At 41.6% G+C, this 25466-nt stretch overlaps 1 protein-coding gene across 1 annotated transcript in view; it reads right to left on the reverse strand.

The window, feature by feature from the left end:
* LOC139296263 (rho GTPase-activating protein 12-like) overlaps positions 1-24210 on the reverse strand; it is a 50276-nt gene extending 26066 nt beyond the window's left edge. Inside the window, exons 1-2 of the mRNA XM_070918635.1 lie at positions 24073-24210; positions 16685-17453 (exon numbers count right to left, since the gene is read on the reverse strand). Of these exons, the coding sequence (XP_070774736.1) occupies positions 16685-17380 (696 nt within the window). The 5' untranslated portion in view covers positions 17381-17453; positions 24073-24210. The remainder of the gene's footprint in view (positions 1-16684; positions 17454-24072) is intronic.
* Between the last annotated feature and the right edge of the window lie 1256 nt (positions 24211-25466).

Raw genomic sequence — 25466 nt, forward strand, 5'->3', positions numbered from 1 at the left:
TGAATTCTGACCAAGGTATGAAGTAAAAGTAGAGCTGAAATGATTAGTTGACAACAGTTTCGAGAATCAATATATATCAAAGTATTTTTTAAATGAAAAAGTATGGTTTCATTTAATGGTTCCAGCTTGCATTCTGCAATATTTTTATGGGCATTTTTTATTATGTTCCAATATTTTGTGGATGAGATAATAATGTGCAGATTAATCAATAATAAAAGTAATTGTCAATTGCAGCCCCAATTCAAAATGTAGACTCAAAAGTAAACCCAGGATGATATTTAACACCAGGTGAACACGACAAGCCTTCAGGTCCAGAACGCCAGTTAAACACACTGTTATACAACAAGTGAAGAGGCCAATAATTGCAATGCAGGAAAGCTGAGCAGCAGCATGAAACGACAAAATGACACAGCGATTAGAAAACCTCAGAGTGTAATTAAGCTTGACAACGTGCCCAAATACTCTCCCCAAAGTCTTTTCACAAGGTCAACAACAGTGCACGGTAATTGTCAGCGAGTAACAAGGAAATAATGCACAACTAGAGTCAATCAGTGCACAGATACAAAAAACCAACCTGATTTAACTGTTCAGAGGGCAAATATACAGAATGAAAACTCCTAATACATTGCATGCCTTGGTTTTACTTCTGTTTTCTGTGGTGCTGAGGTAGATCTGACTAAATCTGCATCGCTCTCAGTCCATGTAGGTTAGCCTGCTGTGTTTCCTGCCAGAGCCTCATTGATCATCACATATCCCAGTTAAACCACGAGACACTGCAGAGAGCTGCCTCTACAAAACAGGCCAACGCTACTGTATTTTCTCTTAAAGAGGAAACCACAGCACACAGATGAATATCAGCACAAAATGTATGCTGTTGAGATGGTAGAACCCTAATTGTCTCTTATAAAATGTCTTTTTTCTCGTCGTTCCCCCATCAGTCACTTTCTTCTTTTTTTGTGCATCTTTTCTCGAACGTTATCTTTCACAGCTCATTTCACTCTCTTTTCATCCAGCAGGGAATCATGTATCGACCTGTCTCTGCACACCTTAAAGAATGTGGTGAGGAGGGAGGGAGGGAGAGAAAAAATAAATGCACTCAAATACTTTTCACCTCCTCCAGCTACAGAGAAGAGGCCACGTGTCCCAGTTTCCTTACAGCCGCATGCCTCAACAGCGCACCTCTTTATGGAGGAGGAGGAGAGTAAAAGGGCAGGTATGAGGAAGGCAGCGGCAGGAAGAGAGAGAGACTACGGCTACGGATGATCCTTCATTCAGCCTGTAGCATGTCAGAACTTCTCCTGCTGTCTCCAAAGATTCTGTTTACTCAAATTTGAGACTGTAAGATAAGGATTGAAGTATTAAAGGGAGACTTCCACCCTAAAAACACTACTAAATCATACATAAGCTACCTTGTGTCCCAACCATATTCAGTTACGAGTTAATGTCTCACTCTCAGCAAATATTTATACGTCATAAATCCATATATAGCTCATATTAATGCAACCTAACTGTTTACAGAGAAACATTTAAAAAGGTACCCTGTGGAGTTTCTGACCTCTAGCAGCGCTATTGAGCAGGAAGAGTGGGTCCCTGTTTTGTTTGTCTGGTGCACACGAAGGAGGGTGCACATGCACGTGTAGGTGACCCACAGTCCTGCCAATGGTTTCACACTCTTCCTACAGATCTACAGGTAGCTGTAATGAGTGAAAACATTATGCAATGTTCCAGCAAAAGCAGTGAAGAAGAATACTGCTAGCTAAAAACATGCTCACTCTCTGACTCATTTGTATCTATTCTCTTCTAATCAGTCCTATCATCAATCTATTGCGAACACAAACTCTGCAGAAACTCCATAGACCTTTGTCAATAACTAATATTCATTCAGACACTAGAGAGGTGGCCTTGTGACTGTAAAATCATTTGCTGGATAAAACTAGTGCAAGTGAATAAGGAGCACCTCATTCCAGCTGTTCCAGTTAGGCAGCTCAGTAACCAGCTGAAGACACTGTGGTTGTGCGGAGAACCTAATGTTGCTAACTAGATGTGAAGCAGAGAGCTGCTAAAAAAGTGTGTGTTCAACCCTCCCACCCATGACACATTAAAGCAAAAATGTGGGGAATACAGAAAAGTGGTACAAAATGAAAAAAGGGGGGGGGGACTGCACTGTACAGGCGTTGCCAGCTGCTGTAACTTGTCTCTTTAACTGTCTCCCAAATGATTCCTGGCAGTTTTCCATCCACTAGCTTCCATTCGCGGGATGAAGCAACGTGGAGAGAGGAGCCACAGATAGAAACTGCGGGCTGTGATTACTTCAATGACCATGCAAATCCTGCAAGGTCATTCTGATAGGCACGCAGAGAGGTAGAGAGGTAGAAGCAAAACTCTGCTACAATTATGCAGCAGTGACAACAATTCAACGGTGAGCTCTGAGAAAAGACTGTACCAGACAGCTATTTCCCCACAGACATGTTCCAACCAGAACCGAAAACGGAGAATTTGCCCACGAAGCACTCAGGTGTAAGTGGTAGTTTGAGTAAGTGGTGTAGTGAAAAAAAAAATGAAAACGACCACAGTCTACAAATCGATCCATAGGTGCTACAGAAGCAACAGAAGTCAAATTTTCTCTGACAGAAACCATAGACACTCCTGAACTCTTACATCACATTATGTGGACTGTTGTTGTCTCGATGGCAGAGGTAAAGAGGGGCAGCGAGACAAATCAAATAAGGACAATCTGATAAGTGTTTGTTTTCCATCAAAGACACAAGGCTGAATGGGAACAACCACATGACATCAAACAGCAGAGTCTCGGCTTCCTGTTCTCCTGACTTTGATTATTTTGTCTATACAAGCAGCCATGATAAGAAACAATCATTGTTTGTAGGTCTCATAATAAGCCATGAATCTAGTTGGGTGGTAAAATGACGAGGTTCGATGGTGAACTTTGGTGTTTGGTTAAGTAGCATGATGTCTCAGTGGTAGAGGCTGGACAGTTTATTACAACTTGGATCTTATTTTTGTAGTTTTGGCCGTCCTCTTCCCCAAATTAAATGCTAAGCTCTGGGAACTTACTATAACAAGGTCCAACGGGGCTAGAACAGGTTGTAACCAAGCAAAGAGTTAAGTCGGATTATCAAAACCACTTTATTTGGAGGTAACAGAGAAAGTGCAGGCATCCCTCAGTGCAGAGGTCTGCACTGTGCAGACAACTACAGTAAGGTCAACCAGGAAGTTGGTCCGAAAACTGTGGTGGCTGTTTCCAACAAACAGTTGGGGAGATGATTTTACCCTTCGCCTTACAATGTTATTTTATATCGATAGCAATGGTGGTCAAAACTATGAAAACATGATCCAAGCTGTAATAGACCAGAACTCTTTTTTGACATTTATTTTGGAAAACATTGTGTTATAATTGATTACATAGATGTGAATAAAAACACTGCTTTCCTACCAGATATCCCTATGCTCTGAACATGGTGGTCTACGTGGCCTTTGGGGAGGAAAAATATCAATAAAACGCTGGCATCTCTGGGTCAGGGTGAAGCAAGCCTTTCTCTGCCTGAACACATTTTATCTCCACAAAAGCTGATAAGACACAAAGCCCGAGTTGCAGAGGTTTACATATCGGTAAGATATAGTGGCTCAGTCTCAACACTTCACTGATACATTCACTCTATCACAGTGCAGTGCAGTGCAGTGCGGAGCAGAGCAGCAAGGAGCAGGATCAGGATCAGATTCAGCCTGCACTTCAATAATTATAAATTACCAGCAGAAGGCCCAACCCAGAGAAGGTTTTGTGAAACTGACAGATAACAACAAGCATTGTGAGATTAGAATTTGTATTCACTCAGGCGTACTTAAATCCAACTGTCCTTGGGAAAAGGAAACGCTTGCTTTGCCCTATTCAGAATACCAGCCATTCACTGGGCCTGAACCTGTATTTCTGGCCTTGAATGCAAATGAACAAAAGTCTGCATCATGTCTCTGGCTTCTCAGACAGCAAAGCTGAACAAAGTACAAAAACCTGCTCATGTCAAACCAGTTCAACAAGACAAAGGGGGCTCGCTGGATTTTCTGTGTGGGATGTATTTTACACATAACTACAACAGCCCAAAATTACGCAGATATTACTTCAACAGTTATTGTAAATGATCAGAGGGCAGGCGTCAGAGGAAGAGGAAAAGGAGGAGGAAGAGGAACAGGAAGGCAAGTCTCCTAGAATAATCTACTAATCTAATCTGAAATGGAATTATCTCAGGGGCACAGTCCAAACAGGAAGTTGAGGAGCTTTTATCCTGCAGGAGAGGAGCTGACATTAAACCTAGGAGAGCTGACAGTGTGCAGCTAATTTCCCAGCATGACTCTGCAGGTCCGTCTACTCATGCTGTAATCTTTGTTTTATCTGGGCAATTCAATCACAGCCTTTCAGACAGCGTGTTTGGGAGCAAGTTTCTCCGCTTTGTGACAGACAGACGTGTGGGGAGCTGCACAGCTGCTTCATGACGCGTTGACAAATAAACACAAAAAGCTGTAGAGCTAGGTTTGAACTTGTAGTTATGCAGTTTAAGGTTGAACCGTCCAACTATTACGCCACACAAGCTACCATTATATTGAGGAGTGAATATTCCAGCAAATACTGGCCTAAACATGTCTTAGCTAATTTATGATTGAACTCCAAATAAGGAGACCTTGAGCTATGAAGAAACATTCAGGCCCAGAAAAGGCTCAGACGAAACCATTCTGGTTACAAAAAACACGTGTCATTTAGCTGCAGGGATTGTCAATGACCGGATATTAAATAATGTGGATGGAGAGAAGATCAACTTTTAGTCTGCCAACGTTTACCTCGGTCAACCCCTAGTGCTCTGAAACGAACACCGTAGATATATGCAGTAGATGATCAGGTCCTGGGTGAATGTTTCACTAAAATATGTGGCTACCATCAAGCGGCACATGCACATCTGTAAACTCTTTGCAAGTGCTGGGTAATAATTACCTCCACAAAAAGACAAAGAAGTTACCACACGGTGCTATCTTGTTCCCAGTTGTACTTTATTCTACATGGATGTGGCTGACAACGTTTCAACCACACACACACATCTTCCTCAGGACCTGAAAAGGACAGTTTGTGGTCAAAACTTTTAATTGACAACGTTGATAGATAATGCTAAACTTCTACATGGACACCACTGAAAGCACTCTTTTGTCTAAAAAATATCTCTAAAAACAAATAGTGACACATTTCATTGAGAAATGTATGTGAATTACTTTAGTATGTATTTTTTTTCCTGCAACTTATACTAGGCGTGTCAATATCTCACATCAGTGAACCTGACAGTGTCCATGTCTTGCTCAACCCCGTGAGCAGGACTGTGTACATAAGATCCGGTGTCATGGTTTATACATAATCTTTTTATATGTGACTACAGGTTTATTTATTAGGAAAAAATGAGAAAAAGAAAGAGAAGCCTTTACAAGCCTATATGTCACGCACAGCAGAACTAGAACAAAGCTTAAGCTGGGATCATCCTTTCATTGATCCCCAAACCAGTTCATGTTCCTACCATTACACTGGTTTCTTTATCCTTTATCCTGTAACAACCAGCCTGGACAATATCATTGAGCTACATCGAAAGGGTTAAAAAAATTTTTGCTGAAGATGCAGTGACCCACTGACATCAAACCTTCAACTGACGTCTTTAAGAAACACACTGTAAGCTCTGGGGAGAAAGTAGGTCTTTGTAATTGAAGGCTAAAGCAGCCTGACTGCCTAACGTGCACACATGCTCCTCTTCTACGTTTGAGCTGCAGGAACCCACACGACCTGCGAACGACTCCTGTACGTGTTCCCACTTTCACTGTCCAGTAAAAGTGGGAACACGTACACGTGCTTTTTAAAAAAGTGCAGTTACTTGGCTTCTGTCAGACTTTGAGGGAAGTTAGAAGCAACAACAGCAAACACACAACAACCCTTAGTTTTCAGCTTTAACTATGACACCGATAAACGTCCTAGCTGTGAGGACATGAGGCTCTTACAAGATCTGATGCACATTTATTACATTTCCTGAACCTTCCCAGACCTAAGAACACAGTCTGAGAAGGCTACTTGTTCTTGTACACAATAAATACTGTTGAAGAAAATCAAAACATGTTTTAATTAAAAAGTTGTGATTCTTCCCTTCTTCTCTCCATGTCTTCAATGCTGCATTATATTCACATCAAAACTAGGCTAAATGTACGACTAAAATATCCTCTTCCCATGTTGCCAAGTTAATCATCTCTGGCTCTGAACCTCACTGGGGGCAAAGTGCACACAGAGACAGTCCTTTCTACTGGAAAGTGAGAAATTATAGTGCGCGCTGTCGTCAGCCAGACATGCATGAGTACACATGGGCAGGGCCACAAGCAAACCTTTATTTATATTGGACCAGGAGATTATATGGTGCAAACGGCTCCCTGTCATTAAGTGGCTGCTCAGATATACATGGCGGTTTGGAGGGGATTGATCTCATAACACAGACAAAGAGCAGTGTTTAAACACAAACTATATTAAAAAAAGGAGCTTCTGCATGTACTGGGTCATATTTTAGGGTGAAGTATATCTTCTAAGAGGCAATAGGTATGTGCTTTTCTCGTTTTTTTGTTATTTTTTTTACATTGTTTTTAAGATGCTAGTGTGTACATTTTTAAATTTGATAAAGGAAGAAAGGATAAAAGGAAGAAAACTAAGGAAATAGGAGGATGGGGGTTTCCGTAGTTCTTGTGTTTATGTCAGCTGGAGACAATATGAACCAAGATGACATAATTGTAATTGAGAAAAAATCTATACTACAAAAGGACCTTTACATAAACTGAGCAATTTATGGCTTGATGTTGCAAATAAAGTCATATTTAAAGACACTAAAGGTGACGAAGAGTAAAGTTGACATTCAGTTTCTAATGATTTTGATAAATAAAGTGCACTCAATTTGCAACACATCAGTCATTCTCGCAATGTAAAATAAAAGCTACAGTATATCTGAAATCCAAATAAATATCACAGAATATTCTGTCCCGTCTGCCACCCCGCCTCCTCCTCGTCCTCTCTCCCATCATCACTGCTGCCCCCGAGCTCGTCTCACCAGCCAGCTGTCCAAACAAATGTTACGTAGCCAGCGCTTATGTAATGAAGCATGGCAAGTGCTTAGCGCATCCTCTTAGCTATCCTGACGCATGCCATCATCAGTTCAAACATCTCAGAGTGCAACTGAACCTCCCGTCTGTTCCCTCTGGCTAGAAAGTAGCTCTGATTCAAACAATCGATGTTATGGATCACTGCGAGCGCTCACGTTGAACGAATGGATAATAAACACAAGTCCGCCCTGAGCTTCTGAACAAAAGCTGCAACATCAGCTGCTGCTGTGTGTGTGTGTGTGTGTGTGTGTGTGTGTGTGTGTGTGTGTGTGTGTGTGTGTGTGTGTGAGAGAGAGAGAGAGAGAGAGAGAGGGCGAGAGACAAAGACAAAGAATGGGGCAGAGACAGAAATACAAAGCTGAGAAGGAATAGTCACAAATCTCTGTGTGCGTGTATGACCGGAAGCATTTGAAGATAACTTTAGGGATCAACGCTCTCTGCTTGCACGACTGAGATCAAAACATGAGTGCAATATAGAGTTGCATGCCTAATGACATTTCAAACAGACAGCAATTCATTTAAAGATAAGTCTCTCAGCGTGCAATGGACACGGCGAATGCAAAAAAAAAGCCAGCTGGCATGTGTGCATCTGTGTGCTTCCTACAATCCAAAAAGCTTGATGGTTTATAAAGGAGTTGCACTGTGTTAGAAATATTTACAAGTCACTGTGCAGTACATTACTTTGATGCAACAGAATACAATATGCGGAGAGATGTGCTGACTTGGCAAAAAAATGTGCAGGTAGTGGGCAGATCCAGTTGCAGGCGTCTGAAGTTGACCGTTTCTGTATTTCTGAGCGTCCCTGCTGCCAGCACACATGCACGTATAAAGAAGCTGTCTTACCGTCTCATTCTCATCGGGGTACATACTGTCCTGTCGCTGAGTTGCCGCTGCAGAGGAATAAGTCTTGTAGCCGGCGGTGCTGACGAGGACACTGATGATGCAGAGAAACACAGCAGCCTCTGCCTATTCACAAACTCTCTCCCTGACTGACATGTCACTGTGGCAAACCAGATAATGTCACTCTGGGGCCCTGCACACACACTCAAATACACACACCGACTCTTATTCACTCACACGTTCTTACATAAACAGAGAGAGAGAGAGAGAGAGAGAGAGAGAGAGAGAGAGAGAGAGAGAGAGAGAGAGAGAGAGAGAGAGAGAGAGAGCTCAGTGATGCTCACTCTCCCTGAGCTGCCACAACACACACTGCTTGACCTGCCCTCCCATAATGCCACTCTGCACAACGCAGGACGCCCCAGCTGAAGTAATAACAAACTTGCATGTACACACACACACACACACACACACACACACACACACAGATATCCAATTGAAGCTCCCAGAGGGATTAAGAAAAGCTCCATAAAGTGAGGAACACTGTGCCCCCTGCCCCCACACACATACTTCTTTGTCTCTAATCAAAGAAGTCATACAGGGCAGAGTTACGCTTTACACTGGATTATCCCCCCGTATAATCACTATCCAGGATATTTATTATACTGCTGACAGTCCAGTCACTCAGGGTGGGGATCAATCACTCCTGAACCTCTGGAAGGCATCAGTCTACATCATGCTATGGGTGAGGGGGGGGGGTCACTATCTACAATTTAAGCCTTCTGTTCTTGATCTCCCCAATAAAATGTATGTGTTAGTGTGACAGCTATAAATCTTCACATGTTGGTTGCAATTTTTCCCACACACACACACACACACACACACACACACACACACACACACACACACACACACACAACTCCCACAATCTTGTTCATATGTTAATTAGTCTTGATGGTGTCACACGACTGTAAACACCTCTGGGTTCTTCATATAGTAAACAGCTATCATCCAGTGACATGTCATGGTATTAAGGATGCACTAATCTGATCCACTCGAACTGGACCAATAAGTGGCTCCACATGTCATAATAAAATACGGTGTTTCCACAATAAGTTACATTTACTCAGACACAGTGGCCCGCCGACTCAGTTTTTAGCCCCACAGCGATCTCTGGCCTCATGTTACCTTACATTAAAATGATTGCAATTAGTTCCCGCAGTCAGGTACACAGATTATATCTTTGGAAATAGAGAGCCCTGATATCAGATCTATACTCCTTATCTGCAGACACCCTGAATTCAGGTATCAGAATTGGTATTGGGACAGAAAAAGACAACACGAGTACAACATCATGTGGACGTAAATATCCACGTAAATATAATAAGCTGTCTGTTCATTTTAGTGTTTTATCCAAAGAAAAGCAGACGAAGGCAGCTGATCAACCAGGGAGCAAGAGATCACTTTCAAACGCAAATTAAGCATCCATTAAGTCTAAAAAAATAATAATAATAATTAGGCATACTTCTGGAAGCATCCAGCACACGATAGGATTGGGCGCTATGACACATGACACGATAGAAATGTTTCCACTGTCTGGAGATTTTACTGAACCATTTATAGCAAAGTAGCTCTTCCTTTAAGATCTATAGTTGTTTTAGCATTGCAGGCAGTGCTGTGGATCAATGAGCAGGACTGCTTTAAGGCCAAATTTGATTTACAGCTATTTTTCTTCAATGTGATGAAGTGAGCATCGTGATTATACAAGTATTTCATTTTGCTGGATTAGCCAAGCAGACATTCCCACAAATTACTAATTTTATCTATAAAATGTGTCTCAACTGAATTTCAAGAAATGCACTATATCATGAATAACAAGGATATAGCCGTATAGAAGTACTGGGATTGAGGATATTATCCGTATCACACCCCATAGCTCAAAATATGCATCATTTTGCAGTATTTGCCTTTAAGGGAGCACCTGTTTTAAAAACTGAATTTAGTGCAGGTTGAGAGGTTTTATTTGCAGAGTTAAAGAGAGGTAAGACTGCAGTGCTTCAACATAAAGTGGTTAAGTTGGACAGTTGGATCAGGGCTGAAAGAGGAGCAGGTGAATATAAATGAAGGCAGACAAGAAAGGCGTGAGAGGGAGAAAGAAAGAGACACAAAGTGAGGGTGTCAAACCTGGCCTTACCCCTGCTCTGTTACACAAGAGCCAAACACACTGCAAAGGAGTGGGTAAGCTGCCAGACCGCCTGCAGCCCTGTGTGTTTGAGTGTGTGTGTCCCAGGTTGAGAACAGTACTATAAACCCCTCAGGGCTGCTTCATAACATTGGCGATGAGCACAGAAACTGACACTGCCACAGACTGCAGCACTCCACTGAGACTTTCAATTGTATTCCCAAATGAACTGCTGTTTGCTGACGGCGATTTTCCCAAAAGGAGACATCTGTGAGGCTCAAATCCCAAAATACATCAGAATCCACAACACAAACAGTGTAATAACTGCACCAAAGATTCTGTCTTCATTAATCAACACTGATGCATTTCAGGACAGGACTTGGACAACAAACATTAGAGCTGAAAGGATCAATCGACCGGGAATGATTTTGATCAATTCACCATTTAAATAATTTTTCAAGCAAATATGCCTAAATTGTGTTGTTTCAAGTTTCTGTTTATCTTTGTCCTATAGGACAGTAAATTAACTTTCTTCACTTTGAAGTCAACATGTCACTTCAGGCTCTGGGAAATTGTCATTTTTCATTTCATGGACCAAACAATCTGCAGATTAATAATTAGGAAAATAATCATCAGCTGCAGCCCCGTTAAAAACACAGCATGTCGTTGTGCCGACAGTTACAGTCATCTGGTTGGTTGAATAGTGACCCAGATGTGACAGAAGTGGGTTTGTGGCAGAAGGTCACCAGTTGTAGTCTACGAACAATCTGGCAGGAAACATGACGGAGTAAGATAAGACGAAAAAGAAAGAATACAAACATTCAGCTTATCAAAAACACAATACAGAGAACAATTTCAGCTAATGTTAGGACAGACAGTAAGTGCAGTAAGTCTGGGAGAAAGTGTCGATTGCTTATTTAATTTCAATGTTACTCCCTTTCTGTCAACAGTTAGCACCAGAGTGCCCTTGAGCAAGGCATTTAATTGCTGCAGTGGAGGGAGAAAATAGAGTAAACTGTAGCTAGAAGCTAATGTGTAAACTGTATTCATGGAAAGCCAAAGCTTTTAAAAAAAAAAACTCAACTGCAATTAATTCATGCTTTATTAAAATTCTTTACAAATTGGAGCCCATGGTTTATTGTGTTTCCATCTGGGGGTCCTCAGCAGGAAAACATTTGGGACCCCCTGAAAGAGAGGATGATTTAGCATCTAAATAACCTTGCAGTGAGTTCACAGTCTCCCTGCCAACATGTGATATAATAAGCCTTTTTAATAAGGCAGAGGAAGAGAATTAACAGAAGTGCAGATGGTCTGGCTCCCATTAACAGATCCCTCAGACTGTGTGTGTGTGTGTGTGTGTGTGTGTGTGTGTGTGTGGAGGATGAATGAATAACTTGGATTAATAAATTACCTATTTATGTGCATGGGTGTGTTCAACCACTTAATGTAGGTGTGACAGTGTAAAGATGTACACTTGCCGACTCAACTTCCTGCCACATGAAGTAATCAAAGAAATTAGGAAGTGCTTCCACCAATCAATCATCCTGCTGAGAGTCATTCGGGGGTTTTAGTTGATTACAGCTGTCATAAAGAATGATGGGAGTCTGCAGGGTTGAGTGGAGGTTATTCACTGTGACAATCAAAGGTGGGGGGGGTACAGAGAGGGGGTAAGCGCCTGTTACTTTTAAAAGTGAGACACTAAGCAGAAGCTGAACAGTGTGCCAAGAAACAACAACTGATTTATGGACATAAAATGTTAATGCTTTTTTGGTGATTTAGAGTATAAGACTAGATTTTTAAAGCTTGGAAACTTGGAAACATGCAGAGAGTCAGTTTACAGAATAATGTGTCAGTATGATCTGTGCACCTGTATCAATGAATGATTCAAATTCCTGTTCATTTATTGTCATGACTAGTATTTATAGAATCAATTTAGGTTTATTCTGGTTTATCACCTGAAGTGAGCAAATGTTTTGTCATTTAATCTGTGGAAACCAAATTATACTGTCACGTTTTATTTATGCACGAACATCATCGAGGGCTGTCAAAGTCAGTGAAGTGGGTATTTGTGACAAAAAATTAACGATAACACGTTTTACGGAAGAATTAAGTCTTTAACACACCACCGCAGTGCAGCAGCATTATATGAGGCTTGTCATTTGACGCATGTGAAACTACACTTACTACGACTTAACTCTTCAAAAAGAGAGTTTGTTAAGCACATGGTATAAAAATGTATTTTAGGTGGTGCCTCAGAGTCTGTAGTTCAGTGTGTTATTCCAGCTGTCCTATATATCTTTGTAAAGCCAGGACTGCATTGTAGAGGACTAGATATTGTTATACTTTCCCTGTAAATGTCTCCTTATCCACTGCTGTAAGGCAAGAGGAAAAGTCAGGCTTCAGCAGCCAGGATTTGACATTTGACGATGTGAGTAAAAAAAAAAAGCTCCTTTTTTGGAGCAAACACTGACTGTTAATTTCCAAAACTAATTAGGGGAGGTTCCTACACACAGAGCATACAGTATATAGCATACTCAGTGTTTCTCACAAGTGCTGTTGGATTATTATGATCCTGAAGGAAGATGGGTGATGAAAATCAGAATGGATGAGGTGGTGCAGTGAAGCAGCAAATTAAAACACACTGAGACCTTGACAGCCATTATATTCTGTGGCTAGAGGGAAACATCTGCTTCAGTGGATACAACGTCCAATCCACCGTGGCCAGGGGTTTTAAGACCTACTGCGTGCATGAAAGTATCAGGTGATATCTCAGTCGGTAACTTCAACATTTTCCAAATGAGGATCAATGGCTGTTGGGCTTATAAGAAACTCGTTTTTCAAACATGCCTGCACAGTTTAATTTATTACTTTATAGTTGTGCTGCAGCATGTCACCTCTAAACTGTGTGCCTTCTGCTTTTGATGCAGGGGGTGATACCAAAGGGAGGTGGTGATAAAAGTATGTGAGAAGTATTGTTTACCTTGATTATGTGTTGAGGTTAACTCCAAAGAATACTGTTTTTTTGCATACTGATCCATCACTAATGCCCAAATACAAATTTAAACCAACTTCTGACCCCAGCTAAAACCTGACCTGACCTAAGATGAACTACCAGCAAAGACTACAACCCAACACTTCCTGGAGCTACTTCACAATAAATGCTATTATCAATTCTCTTCACTGGAAGGGTTTTACTGTAAAGAAGCAATGGGAAGTGTTTAGCTTTCATTGGCAGCAGGACCCTTAACCCTTGAAGGCCTGGTCACACCAGAGAGTGACACAGTGAAGTTCATCCACGTATCTTCCCGATGTAGGCGATGCTAAAAGCTTACTGATGTAGGGCCTACTCACAAGGCTGGCTGGTGAACTACTGGGTCTGGGCAGGTAACGCGAACATGCTAGTATAAAAATATCTCTCAGAGCTTTCTATTTTCCCTGTTCTGTGCCGTTTACTCCCCCTGACATTTTGTTCTGGCAATTGTACCTCATTTTATTCAATATGCTCCCTCAAAGGACAGCGCTATTAAAGCTGCTTGCTATTGGTCAACAGTGTGAATTCGAGTGTCATGGTTCACTTGAGTTGCTCCTGTGAGCAAATCCACTGATCATGTCAATTCCAATGAAATTAATAGATTTTGTCCTAAAATTTCACTGTTCTGGTGTGATCACATCGACCTTTAGATGGGGAGAAAATCAATAAAGAGAAAATAACTCGATAAAATCTCCTTAATCGTCCCTCAGATTCAGTCAGAAGAGTTTGAGATATCGCTAATAACGAACAGATGAATGGGACATTGCCTATTTTGGTCACAAAAAGAGGACATGCAACATTCCTTAATTTCATTAAAAATCTACTCAGTGACAAATGGATGATATAATCACAGTCACACAATCTACCCCCCTGAAAAAAAAAGTACCAAGGAATGACGCCTGGAGGATGACAGAGCAGCGGCTGTTGAAAGTTGTCTAGTCCCAAAAGTAGTGACAAAGTAAGCTCAAGTGTCAGGTCCAGTGTAACAGATAAGAGCCTGGCGAGGAGCTGTGCAGCGCTGCAGACACACTAATTTCTTCCCATGCAAGTAGCTTATCAGAAGGAGCTACATGAGTTGGCAATAAAGAACAAGGCCTGGCAGCTGGAAACACAAACACACAGCTCGACTTTCTGCATTCGCACTGCTGCTTTGGTTTTATGTTGTCATGTTGTTAGGGTTTATGAGTCATCCTTCTCCTGCCTTAAGAGTCACTTCTTTCGCTATTCCCTTTAAAAAATTATGATGCAGGAAAGGAAAGACATGAGAAGAGAAAATATGAGAACAGAGATAGGGGAGGGGCGAGGTTTGCATATTTTAGGAAGTCCTGACTCACACCTGAGCTCTGGTCACCAGCAGCATGCTGCCAGGACAGAGGGAAAACAAAACAAGCAACACACTGAAACTGGGGCAGTTTCACAACACCAGGCTTGTGTGGAAAACGCCCACCTTCTGGCTCACATGAGCTATTTAGGACTCCTGTATGTATCCACTGACCGAACAATCAATCACTAAAGGAATAGCATGGTGTTATTTTCATGTCCTGATATGGGAAAATACAAGGTGGGCGAGGCGCATCACATCACTTCTCTCCTATAGCAGGACACCTGAAACTGCATTATCACAGTTACACCAGGGCCATTTCAAAACTGGAAGCCATAATCCGGGTTTTAAAACATGACTATTTTACTCCTGTGTCTCCACAAAACAAAACGTTTACAACATCGAGAAACATAATAACTTTTGTGTTAGATTTAGTTGTCAACTGTCAATTAAATCAACATAGCATAAAACATTAGTACTGTTGCTGCGATTACTTTCAGTCTAATCTTTCAGTCCTGATATCTAATTTTAACAACCCATCAAAAATAAATACTAGATACCCATGGAGTGGAAAAGTATTTGAGGGAGCAAGATACAAAAAAAACAGATATTCCTTGTGACCAAAGGTGGAGATTTTGTATTTGTTGTAATATTTGGTAAAATCACAGATTGTTTACTTTCACACAAAGCTGGACTGGTTGTCTACATTTCCAAAACCAGCTTGACGACTTTGACCTTTCTCCTGCCATTTAAATGGCACAGCGAATGGCCGAGGAAGGAAGGAACTCCATTGTGGACTGGGCTGCATTCAGTGAATGTACGGACTTTGAAATTGTATATGCTCACTTTTAGATAACCTTTAACAACACATGATACTGAGTCAGTGGTTACGCCATTGTGTGATGCATCGCTCTGAGATCAGTACCACTGAAAGTAAAGTTGACAGAGTGTCAGTGTGACCAGAACATGTTGAGACAAATTAACAAACCTAACAGGAGAGTGTCAAGAGTCATTTACTGGCTGTGAAGTCTTTTTAGCTCAATGATGAGAAAACCTACAGTTTGAGAGCACTATGGAGGACTGAATGCATTTTTTTCTTTTTCTACTTTGACCAAATGTGTTGTGGCATTCTCAAAGTCCATTTCAGGGGTCGAAAGTGGAATAGCTGGCAGAGTTTAGCTAACCTGGCTGTGAAAAGGAGTGTGAAATAGAATCACCCCCAAATGACATCAAAAAAAATGTGCAAACGTTGCTCCAAATATCAAGTAACACAAATAACAAAAGCAATAGTAGATGACTATTCTTGTCTTCCATGGTACTGTGGCAGAATTGACATATTAGTATTGGTATTCAGGTCAAAAGTCCACAAACTGTAAAAATACTACTACACATGTATAACCTGTACAACTTATACTGCAAAACCTTTGTTCTATACACAATAAAGAAAGAGGTGGCAGCGGCTGCACCACACAGACCCGGTTTCTATTTTCCACACTGGCTTTTGTTCGGCAGGAGACTGAGCTAATGATTTCAGGGACAAACACCCCCACTGACCAGGCTCACGAGTACTCAGCTGCTCCACCTCTCTGAGGCTTTCTGACTGAAGCTGCCACTAGCTTTACGCCTCAAGTGACAGATCACTCCCCTGTTCAACAAAACTTTCCGAAATAGGTCAAGAGATCAGATCACCTGAAAAACGGAACAACTGCCAATACAGCTGCACACATGCAGACATACAGCATCAGGTAGCTATAATAGGAACAGGCAGAAAGGAACAATCACTATTAGCACAGGTGAAATACAAGCACTTATTTTACATTTGACAAAAGATCCCCACAGCTTGAATGGGGATGCCACAAATTGTGATTGTATGTTTCTTACAACTACAGTACAATCATAAAACAGCTGTCTATGGCTGCAGACGGCTCCATTGCATGACATGTGCCCCAGACTCTGATGTCTACGGTAAGTATATGAGTTATTTTGGCAAGTTTAGTCTCTGTTCTTTAAACTAAACTAACACTGATCCTGGATTGGGCCTGGAATTTAAACTGAGTCTCGTAGCCTAAATTAGTGCCAAGCATCACCTGTATAAAAACATTCAACAGCACAAACTTTTTTACGATTTGTATGACTTTACCTGGAGATGTTCGGTGGAACTGCTGCTCAGTTCGTCTCCTGACTCCGAGTCGTTGGTGCGTCTCTCTTCACCTGCAGAGTCACAGTGTTGGGTGCTGTCCACGTCCAGCGGGGCTCTCACCAGCCCTGGGGATTGAGCTCGGGTGCGGGGTAGAGTGCTGGACCCTCCTTTGTGGGCGGGCTGGGGGACTCCACCATGGACAAGGATTTCAGCCAGGGCTCGCTCGTGGTCGGTGGGAGTGCTGGGGGCCTGATGGTGGTTACTGTCTCTGCGCTGACTGGGAGGACTGAAGTGCCCAGAAGAGGCAGTTTGCGCGGAGGGTGAGCGCCGATAGTTGGACTCATGTCTGTGAAGGTTCTCAGTGGATCTGTTGTGGAGTCCCAGCTCCAGACTGGTTGGCTTTACCCAGAGTGCTCCACTTTGCGGAGGTGTGTTTCCAGTGGCAGCGGGAGGATGTGGGATAGGTTTAGGAGGTGGCATGAGGGCTTTGCGGACTTCGCGGACATATTGAGCAGGTACGTAGAAAGCTTTAGTCCCCTCCTCTTTCCTCACCTGCCACCAGTCCTCATTGGTTTTCTTGACCAGCATGTAGCATTCCCCCTGGCGGATGGCAATGAGGCGGTCCTTGGCCTTGTATTCATAGTCGTACTCCACCTCAATGTAGACCTCGCCCGGGGCAATAGGCAGTTCCGCCATGATGCCACAGACTGTCCACAAAGCAGCTCACCGCAAGAGGACGATGTTTATTAGCATGGCATCCTGAGCAGGGCTGAAGGGAAAACAACAAGGACCTAAAGTAAGTATCCAATACATTTCTATATAAACATATTTACACTTACATTTTATGTTCCACAATCTTGATTTAATCAATACCAGGGCTTTAAAAAGAGTTTCTTGGGCTTTTCACATGAAACGGGGGTGCCATCCCATCTTTCTCTCCCCACATTTCCCGTCAGTCTCTCTACTGTACACCATCAAATAGGCAAAATGTTCCAAAAATGAAAAACATTTCTTACTACTGTGTCAAGTTTGCTTCCTCTAAAAATGCAGTTCCCGTCAGTATCAGCTAATATATCATGCTAAGAAAGATGAAAGTATTAAGTTCTGAACAATTTCATATTGCTGGCTTTTCAAAAGGTAAATAAAATAAAACGCCAAACTAGTATTACAGTGAGTAGTAGTTTATCGTACAAGGACGTGTCAGGTTGTACATTAAGTCTATTTTCCACTTACTAAACATATTATATTCTAGAATAAATTCCTTAGGTAATACAAATCTTTCAGCACAAAGAAAGTTGTGTTTACATTTCTAGCAGCACCGAAAAGAAGAACTAGGTAGTAGCTAAGCGTCAGCAGCAATATTGATCATCGGCGGTCAAGGAAAATAGTGTAACCTGAGGAAACTAAAGCGTTATTAGCTGACAAATCCAAGGAAAAAAACACTACACAAATTGAAAAGCTGTTTAAGCTGCGATGACGCCTCAGAGATTTATCTAAGAAAGTAAAAATTGTATAAAAAACAAAACAAAAAAGTACAATAACAATAATCTTATAGTATAAATCAGAAAAGATGCCTCTTCCTTTTCTCACACAGACAACCATGCCTAATTCTCACCCAACCCAATCAGAGCAAATGAATAAGAAACAAACTGAAGAGCTTTAATCCTCTTCAAAGGCTGCAAAGCTTCAGAGCGGCACATAAAGACAGACAGAAGGAGGGGAGACAGTAATGTGACTCACATGGTCTTCTCCCACTCCCACTGTATCTCTGTTTTTCTGTGTCTAACTCTGTTCCTCTGTCTGCCAATGACATCTCGTCAAGCAGCAACTGAGGCATGTTGAGCGCAGAGATTAGTCGAATCACACACATAGTTTCCTGCTGAAGTCACATGCGTACTCTCACTCACACACACACACACACACACACACACTCTTGCAACATGGAGGTGAGGCTCTGGCACACCTTGAGCAGCCTGAGCTTTGAAGTGTCTCTTTCTTAAAGTAATTTAAGATATGCTCATAACTCATAACTGACTGTGACAACTAGAAACATATAATGGAGCCAAACCTTAGTTTAAAAAAGGACATCTTATCTGAAGTGAACTCTGAGGGCAAACTTGAGTTCAATAATAATAATAATAATAATCATCCAAGGTGCCCACGTTTGTGTCCCCGTGGGCAGGAGTGTGACATTATGCGATCTTGTCATATACTGCCTCAGGCTACATCTGTGCATGTGCTATTTTGGTAGAAAGACATGGTACCACATTGCTACTTGTGCTAGTTGGAGCCTATGGTGGTACTATTACCACACTGATTATGACTTCAAGGGTTCAAAGCAACGAATCTTCTCTGGGTATCTCTGTTTAGTGTGTTTAGAGTTAGATTTTACTGTAAGCATCCCATGGATTTTACCCTGCCATCTATGGCCTTACAAGAATCTTAAAATATACATTTAGCACTTCACTTGCTGCAGTGTTGGAGGTGCATCACAACACAGACTTCTGTTTGCGACTGTCTACCATTTTAAATCACTCCATGAGAAAATGTGAGCCAAATGCCTTAAATGTACGCTGTTAGCAAGTAAACATGCAAGGCCCATAGCAATCAATGCATACACTTGTTGGGCAAATTCATAGATACATCGTCCATCTCAGATTAATGAAAACAGGACTGGAGGTGTGGCAGTTGTAGACTTTTAAATGTGAATTACTGACCAATAAGTTCCCATGAATGCAATCTGTATGATATTTTACATCTTAATGGTTACTCGGACATTACATTCAAAGGCCTAAAGTAAAACATGACAAAACACAGCACTCCTTGCTGTAATGAAACACAACTCATGGTGTAATGGGCGCACTTCGGCCTTCTTAAAATGAATCTAATACAAAACAACATCCAAAACAAAATGAGGTTGAAAGGAATTTTACCCCCAGACAGTGGTTTCAAAGGAGGTATTGCAGTCTGGCTGGATGTCATCTGATCTAGATGAAGCAGCAGGATATTACAGCGTCAGTAGCAGTTAAAGCAGGATATTACAATGACAGTGGTAATTACAATCCCACACATCAGCGAGTCACATCCGATGAGACCTCTGCCCTGATACCAAGATTATCACTATGATTTTAATGGACAATCAAGACTAGAAATCAGTCTTTCTGCTTTTATATTCATGATGCACACACAGAGACAGAACCCAGCAGCACAGCTGCCGACTGGGCACCAAACCAACCATACAACAAATAACTTTCATTTGTCTATTTAGCAGTTGCAGCAGTCAGACAGACAAACTCCTGATGGATCTATTTGGACAGCATATTTTCAGAGAATTATTTTGCCATCCTATTCTAATCCAGTGTTAAAGTCTGACAAATCCATAATGAGCATATCATGGCAAGTATCCACATTCTACACACATAAAGCGCCATGAGTTACTCCCTTTTATAGTGGCTTGATTAACGGGCATATCGTTTTAAAGTGTTGTCCCCATAAAAGTGGCAGCTGAACAGTAAACGTTGGTTAGGCAGCTATTATCCAACACTACCATGGCATCTCTGTTTACCTTTACGAGTTGTGCATTAGCTTAACAAAGATCTGTGATTAGGTGTGATCAGGCCAGCGGCCCCTGGATTACTCTGATACTTAGACAGCAGGGATAATATCACCATGGATTACCTCCCTGGTCCAGGCTAGCATGCACTGAGGAAAATCTCACCAAATCTATTGGCTATACGCAACGTCCATTAGCCAAATTAAACCAAACACTGCCTCTGATGCCAATTCACAGCTTACAGAAGCATTAGACCAGGTGATGGGCATATCATGACAAGAACTGGCAGCCTTCTGTGACCTGCTAATTCAGCTGGCTGACCTGACAGGAAGAAGACCATGTTTCTTCTATTTCTATTTTGTGTTGAAGACAAAAATAACGACTATCAGGTATCAATCAACATGATCAGGATTAGCATTTTTGCCCATAACTGAGCAGCCCTACTTAAGGGTTTTCAATCAGCCTTCACTCACGTCATCCACAGCAGGTATACTGAATGCTCTATTACACAATCTGTCACTGTGATGAACTTCTTATAAGAAATCTGTGGTTTGCCCAGAGCCAGTGTGGTTATTCCTGCCACAGCCGTATCTCTCTTGTACGTCTCCAATTCTAACTAAGAGCTAACAATATCATTCTTCAGAGGCTCTATTCTGGAAGTATCACAAGCTAGTCAAGCTGCTAGTAGTTAACTTCCTGCCTTCCTTGCACAACATTTCCACTGGTAGTTTTCTTTTCACTCATTTTCTCCTCGTCAATATCCTGCCAGAGTTTCTAAGTAAATCAGCAACCAGTCTGACAGCTGTTGATTCAAATAGTCACTCAGACTGAAAACACCTCATCTCACATGACGTACTGCATCTAAGACCAGCAAATAAATGAAAGCTTTGGAACCCTGAATTACAGCTCATATGTAAACATAAATAAAAATCTCAGTCGAATTTGGGTCAAAGTTTTAACTGCTAGTTGGACAAAACAAGCAGTTTGAAGATGGTATCATAGCCATAAGGATCTTGTAATGGGCATTTTCTTTACTATTTTCTGACAATTTTATGGACTAAACGATTAATAGATTAATCGATAAAACAATCAACAGATTAAACGATAATGACATTAAAAGTTAGTTGTAGCCTTTACATTTTTAAACCAATGACACATATATATTTTTAACAATCTTGTCCCTCTACCCTTCTCACAAGAAATATAACACCTCTTCTAAATAAGATCCTAGCATTAAGTAATCAATTAAATGAAAATAATGACGCTCTGAAAATGCCATTACCCTAGTGAGTTAAGCAACAGACAACAAACATGTTAATTAAGACTTTTTGTTTATTCTTCATATTGAAAAGCATTTAGATGGTTAAGTGCCTGGGGGCTGTTGTCTCTTTTACTTATTCCTGCCTAGATTAAGCTCCAGTATCAGTGCCGCTATTTAGCAGACAGCACAAATCTTCTCAGAGTCCATTCAGCAAAATCAGAGAAAGCACCTTAATTTGATGTGATGGTAATAAGATTTACAGTGAGCTGTGGGGTGGATGGGTGGCTCCGAAGAATAAAACCATGATGGCGGGGCCTCGGCTGAAGAATATTAAGTGATGGGAAGGTAGAAGAGATGGGCGTGGGACTGTTCGAACTGATATTCAGTGGAAAGTCTGCCGTTGTCAGCACATGTAGGAAACACATCCTCCCATTTTCTCCTGCCTCAGCAAAACAGAAAGCAGCACCAAAGGGTTTTTCCAACGCTAACGCATGAAATGTTTCCACGAAAATATGGACAAGTGAGGCGGCGGAGGCACATGACACTTGTTAGTTCAGACTGTTTCTATACAGAGCCGGCCTGCTAGTGATTACTTTGAGTGAGTTATTTTCATCAGAGAGAGCAAATTTCTCTCCCATTATGGAGCTATTTAAAGAGAAGGGACAGGAGGTTGGAGAGATGGTTATCAGGGTCACTAAGCTCATTTAGGTAACAGCCAAGATGCCAACTCTTCAGAAACAGAGCTATGATTTATTCACTAACACCACTGTCAACTGTTTTCATTGGAACAACTTTCTATCAAAGAAATAAACCCTTAGAAAACTATTGACAATGAGTTTTATGTAACTATAACATGTTTCTGGAAAGATGTGTTGCCTTTAAATTTCGCAAATGTCATTTTTCAATGCCTTGAGCAGCAAAAGCACCACTCACCTTTACTATATTGAGATGGCAGCAGACGTTTTAGAGATAGAGACAAAAACATCTCCTTGGCTCAATATCACAAAGGGTAAGTGAGAGAATGTGTTTTTTTGGGGTGAACTGAACCTTCAAAATGGGACACTGAAGTCACAATTTGTAACATCTGGGACAAGCAGAGCCAGCCAAGTACTGCACTGTGACCTTCGCACGTCGTCACACCAAATATAGGTCCACGTTCCCCTAAACAGCTTGGATTCAGCACAGGCTGTCCCAGTTAGGCACCTCTCACCACGACTTTCCTCAAGACTAAACTCCCCATGGTCCTCTGCAACTGTCATAACCACAATCTGTCACACTTCAACAAACCACAGCCAGCTGCAGCTCACTTAATGTGGGCATCTTGAGAGAGGAGAGACAGAAAAACACACAACATAAATGAAACACAAAAAGGGACATGTTTAGAGGCAGGTGGGTCGCCCATTGTCAGGATGAGAGCAGGCAGCGGGGTTCACCAGTTCAAATCCAAGTCAACATGAGATCACCTTCCTACATACAGTAAATCTTTCTGCTCACACTTACTGGTAAATAAACCAATTCACCAGCTAGAAACTGCATCAAAACCATGTGGGGATAAATCTATTGCAACTATTTATTTTGCTTTCAGTGACTCACTGTAAAGTCTTTGTCACAAAATAGCATAACAGTTTTCCAAAGCACAGGATGACATCTTCAAATTGCTTACTTTGTCCAAGTCAAAGTCCAAAACCATGAGAAAATTCAATTAACAACAAAAAAAACAGCAAATCCTCACATTTCATAAGCATTTTCGCTTGATCAATTCTTTATTCATCGATTATCAAAAGGGTTATCGATCAAATTTCTGTGAAATTACTATTCACTTTAGTTATTAGGCGAGTAACAGCTTCCTAATGGCAAAGCAGTGTATGCTCCTATGTATAATCAAGGAACTTGTCATCGTGGTTATTGTGATTGCTCGAGCCCACAGATCGATCAATCAACAGCATTGTCAACCAGCTCTAATGTGATTTACACTCCTCTTTTCAAATCGAGCTCTTCAAACTCCTAATCATCGTCATTAGACGTTATCACATTCAAAAAGGTAAAACGACATATCACCTGCTTTGTGAGCTGCAGGACTGCTGCACCCTGACAGGTTCATTTTGCTGCTGACAGCTAATGAAGTTAACGCACAACCAAAAATGTACATTTCTGTCTGGTTTAGCTAGCCGCTTAACAGCAACTGTGTGGTACAAAACAAAGTTTCCAGAGGGTATAAATACACCTGTCAGGCGTTTGTGTTGATTTGATATGGTTTGATACTTTAGCTACCTTAGCTAGTATTCCTAAAGGGATTAGTTAACCTCACAGTTCCTGATATTTGTACTGCATTCCTCTAAACTTTATTAGCAATGGGGAATACTTGAGTGCACTCTCAGTAATGGTGTACAAGTCTTACCTTTAGTTTATATTTACGTTTTATAACCTTAACGTGTAGTTACAGTTCTTGTCTGGGCGTCTGTCTTGGTTTACATGAGCTAATCTGCTAACGTTAGCTAGCTAATTAGCTTTCTGGCTAAACATTCCTCAGTGTCCCAAACACCGCCGCAGTCAAAGATCCGCATCCTGACGTACCTTCTCTCCTGTTGTGAGACAGCCCTTGGAGAAAAGAAAACACACTCCAATTGTCCCGGGTGAGGTTAAAGTCCCGTAAACTTTCCTGTCGACCGACCACCGTGAGAAACTAGTTCTCTACTTGTCAGGTTTGTCAGATAGCGGCGCTCCCGTGTCTCCTGTTCTTCCCTGGCCGGTGTAATACACGGCAGTGCTCGTTCCCGCGGACTCACGCCTGCCCTGACAACTTTGGCAACTACCTTCGAACAAAGATCGTAGAGGGATATCTCGAATTGAAGACGTATCACTCCACAGCTTTTTCAGGAGAAAGTCTGGCCCGCTTTACATTCGGCAAATAACCCTCCCCGGTAAACTTTGGCGTTACCATGGTGACCAGTGTGGTAGGGGGCATAGTCAGACCCAAATAAACAAGCATTTTATTTGACTGTTGATACAACCGTTGGGCATGTATATAGTGCTACCTATTAACGGTTGATGCGTATCATTTGGCTACGTTTTGTTAGCATTTCCATGAACTCATTAAAGCGGCTTCATGTTTGGAGCGGAAATACATTCAGAGTGAGAGCTCTTGTTTAATTCGTAGTCTATGGTCCGAGCCCTCAGGTGTTACGGGAAGCAAACGGAGAATTAGCGCCACCCGACGGTTATAAAATGGAAGTACCAATACATTGCTGGATGTTATGTATCTGTGTCCACCTAAGCTACCTGCGTCAGAGGTGCGGGTAGCTGGTTAGGTTGATTTTATTACCTTTAGACAGAGCCAGGCTAGGCCTTGTGCTAAGCTAAGTTAGCCGGCTGCTGGCTATAGCTCCATAGTTAGCATACAAACATGATGCATGATGGTGCACTTGCTTGGGCAATGTAAACGTCTGTGTCCCCTGCCAATAAATCCCCACTGAATTTGAAATTGGTATCAATCCAACGTTAACAGTATTTCCCAAAAAATGTTGAACTTTTGCCTTAGGCAGCCTGTGAAAATACTGAACTTAATCATTGGGGGCAAATAAGTTATCATGTCGGGCAGACAGTAGACATCTGTGGGAACACGAAAATATCTTTGAAAATGCAACCCGCTGCTGGGTAATAGGTAAAAAGAAAAAGATGTAACGTATGAAATGGTGAGGTCACAAATGGAGCAACTTCCATCCGTGGTTGCCTGGTAACGAAACACACAGATCTCCATATGGTCTGTTGGTTATGTTGTTTTGAAACAAGCACTTTAAAAATCACACTAGTCTCCAAGTCCAAGTGGGGCCTCACCCATACCATGAAAACAGTCCCAGACCAAAAGTACACAGATATACTGGCAATATAGTGTATATTCTCCTTGAAAAATAACTTTACTTCAAGATGAACAGTATGGAAGTGATTTCAGATAGCCCATTTGTAAGCAT

The sequence above is a fragment of the Enoplosus armatus genome, chromosome 14 (genome assembly GCF_043641665.1).
Source record: "Enoplosus armatus isolate fEnoArm2 chromosome 14, fEnoArm2.hap1, whole genome shotgun sequence".
NCBI lineage: Eukaryota > Metazoa > Chordata > Actinopteri > Centrarchiformes > Enoplosidae > Enoplosus > Enoplosus armatus.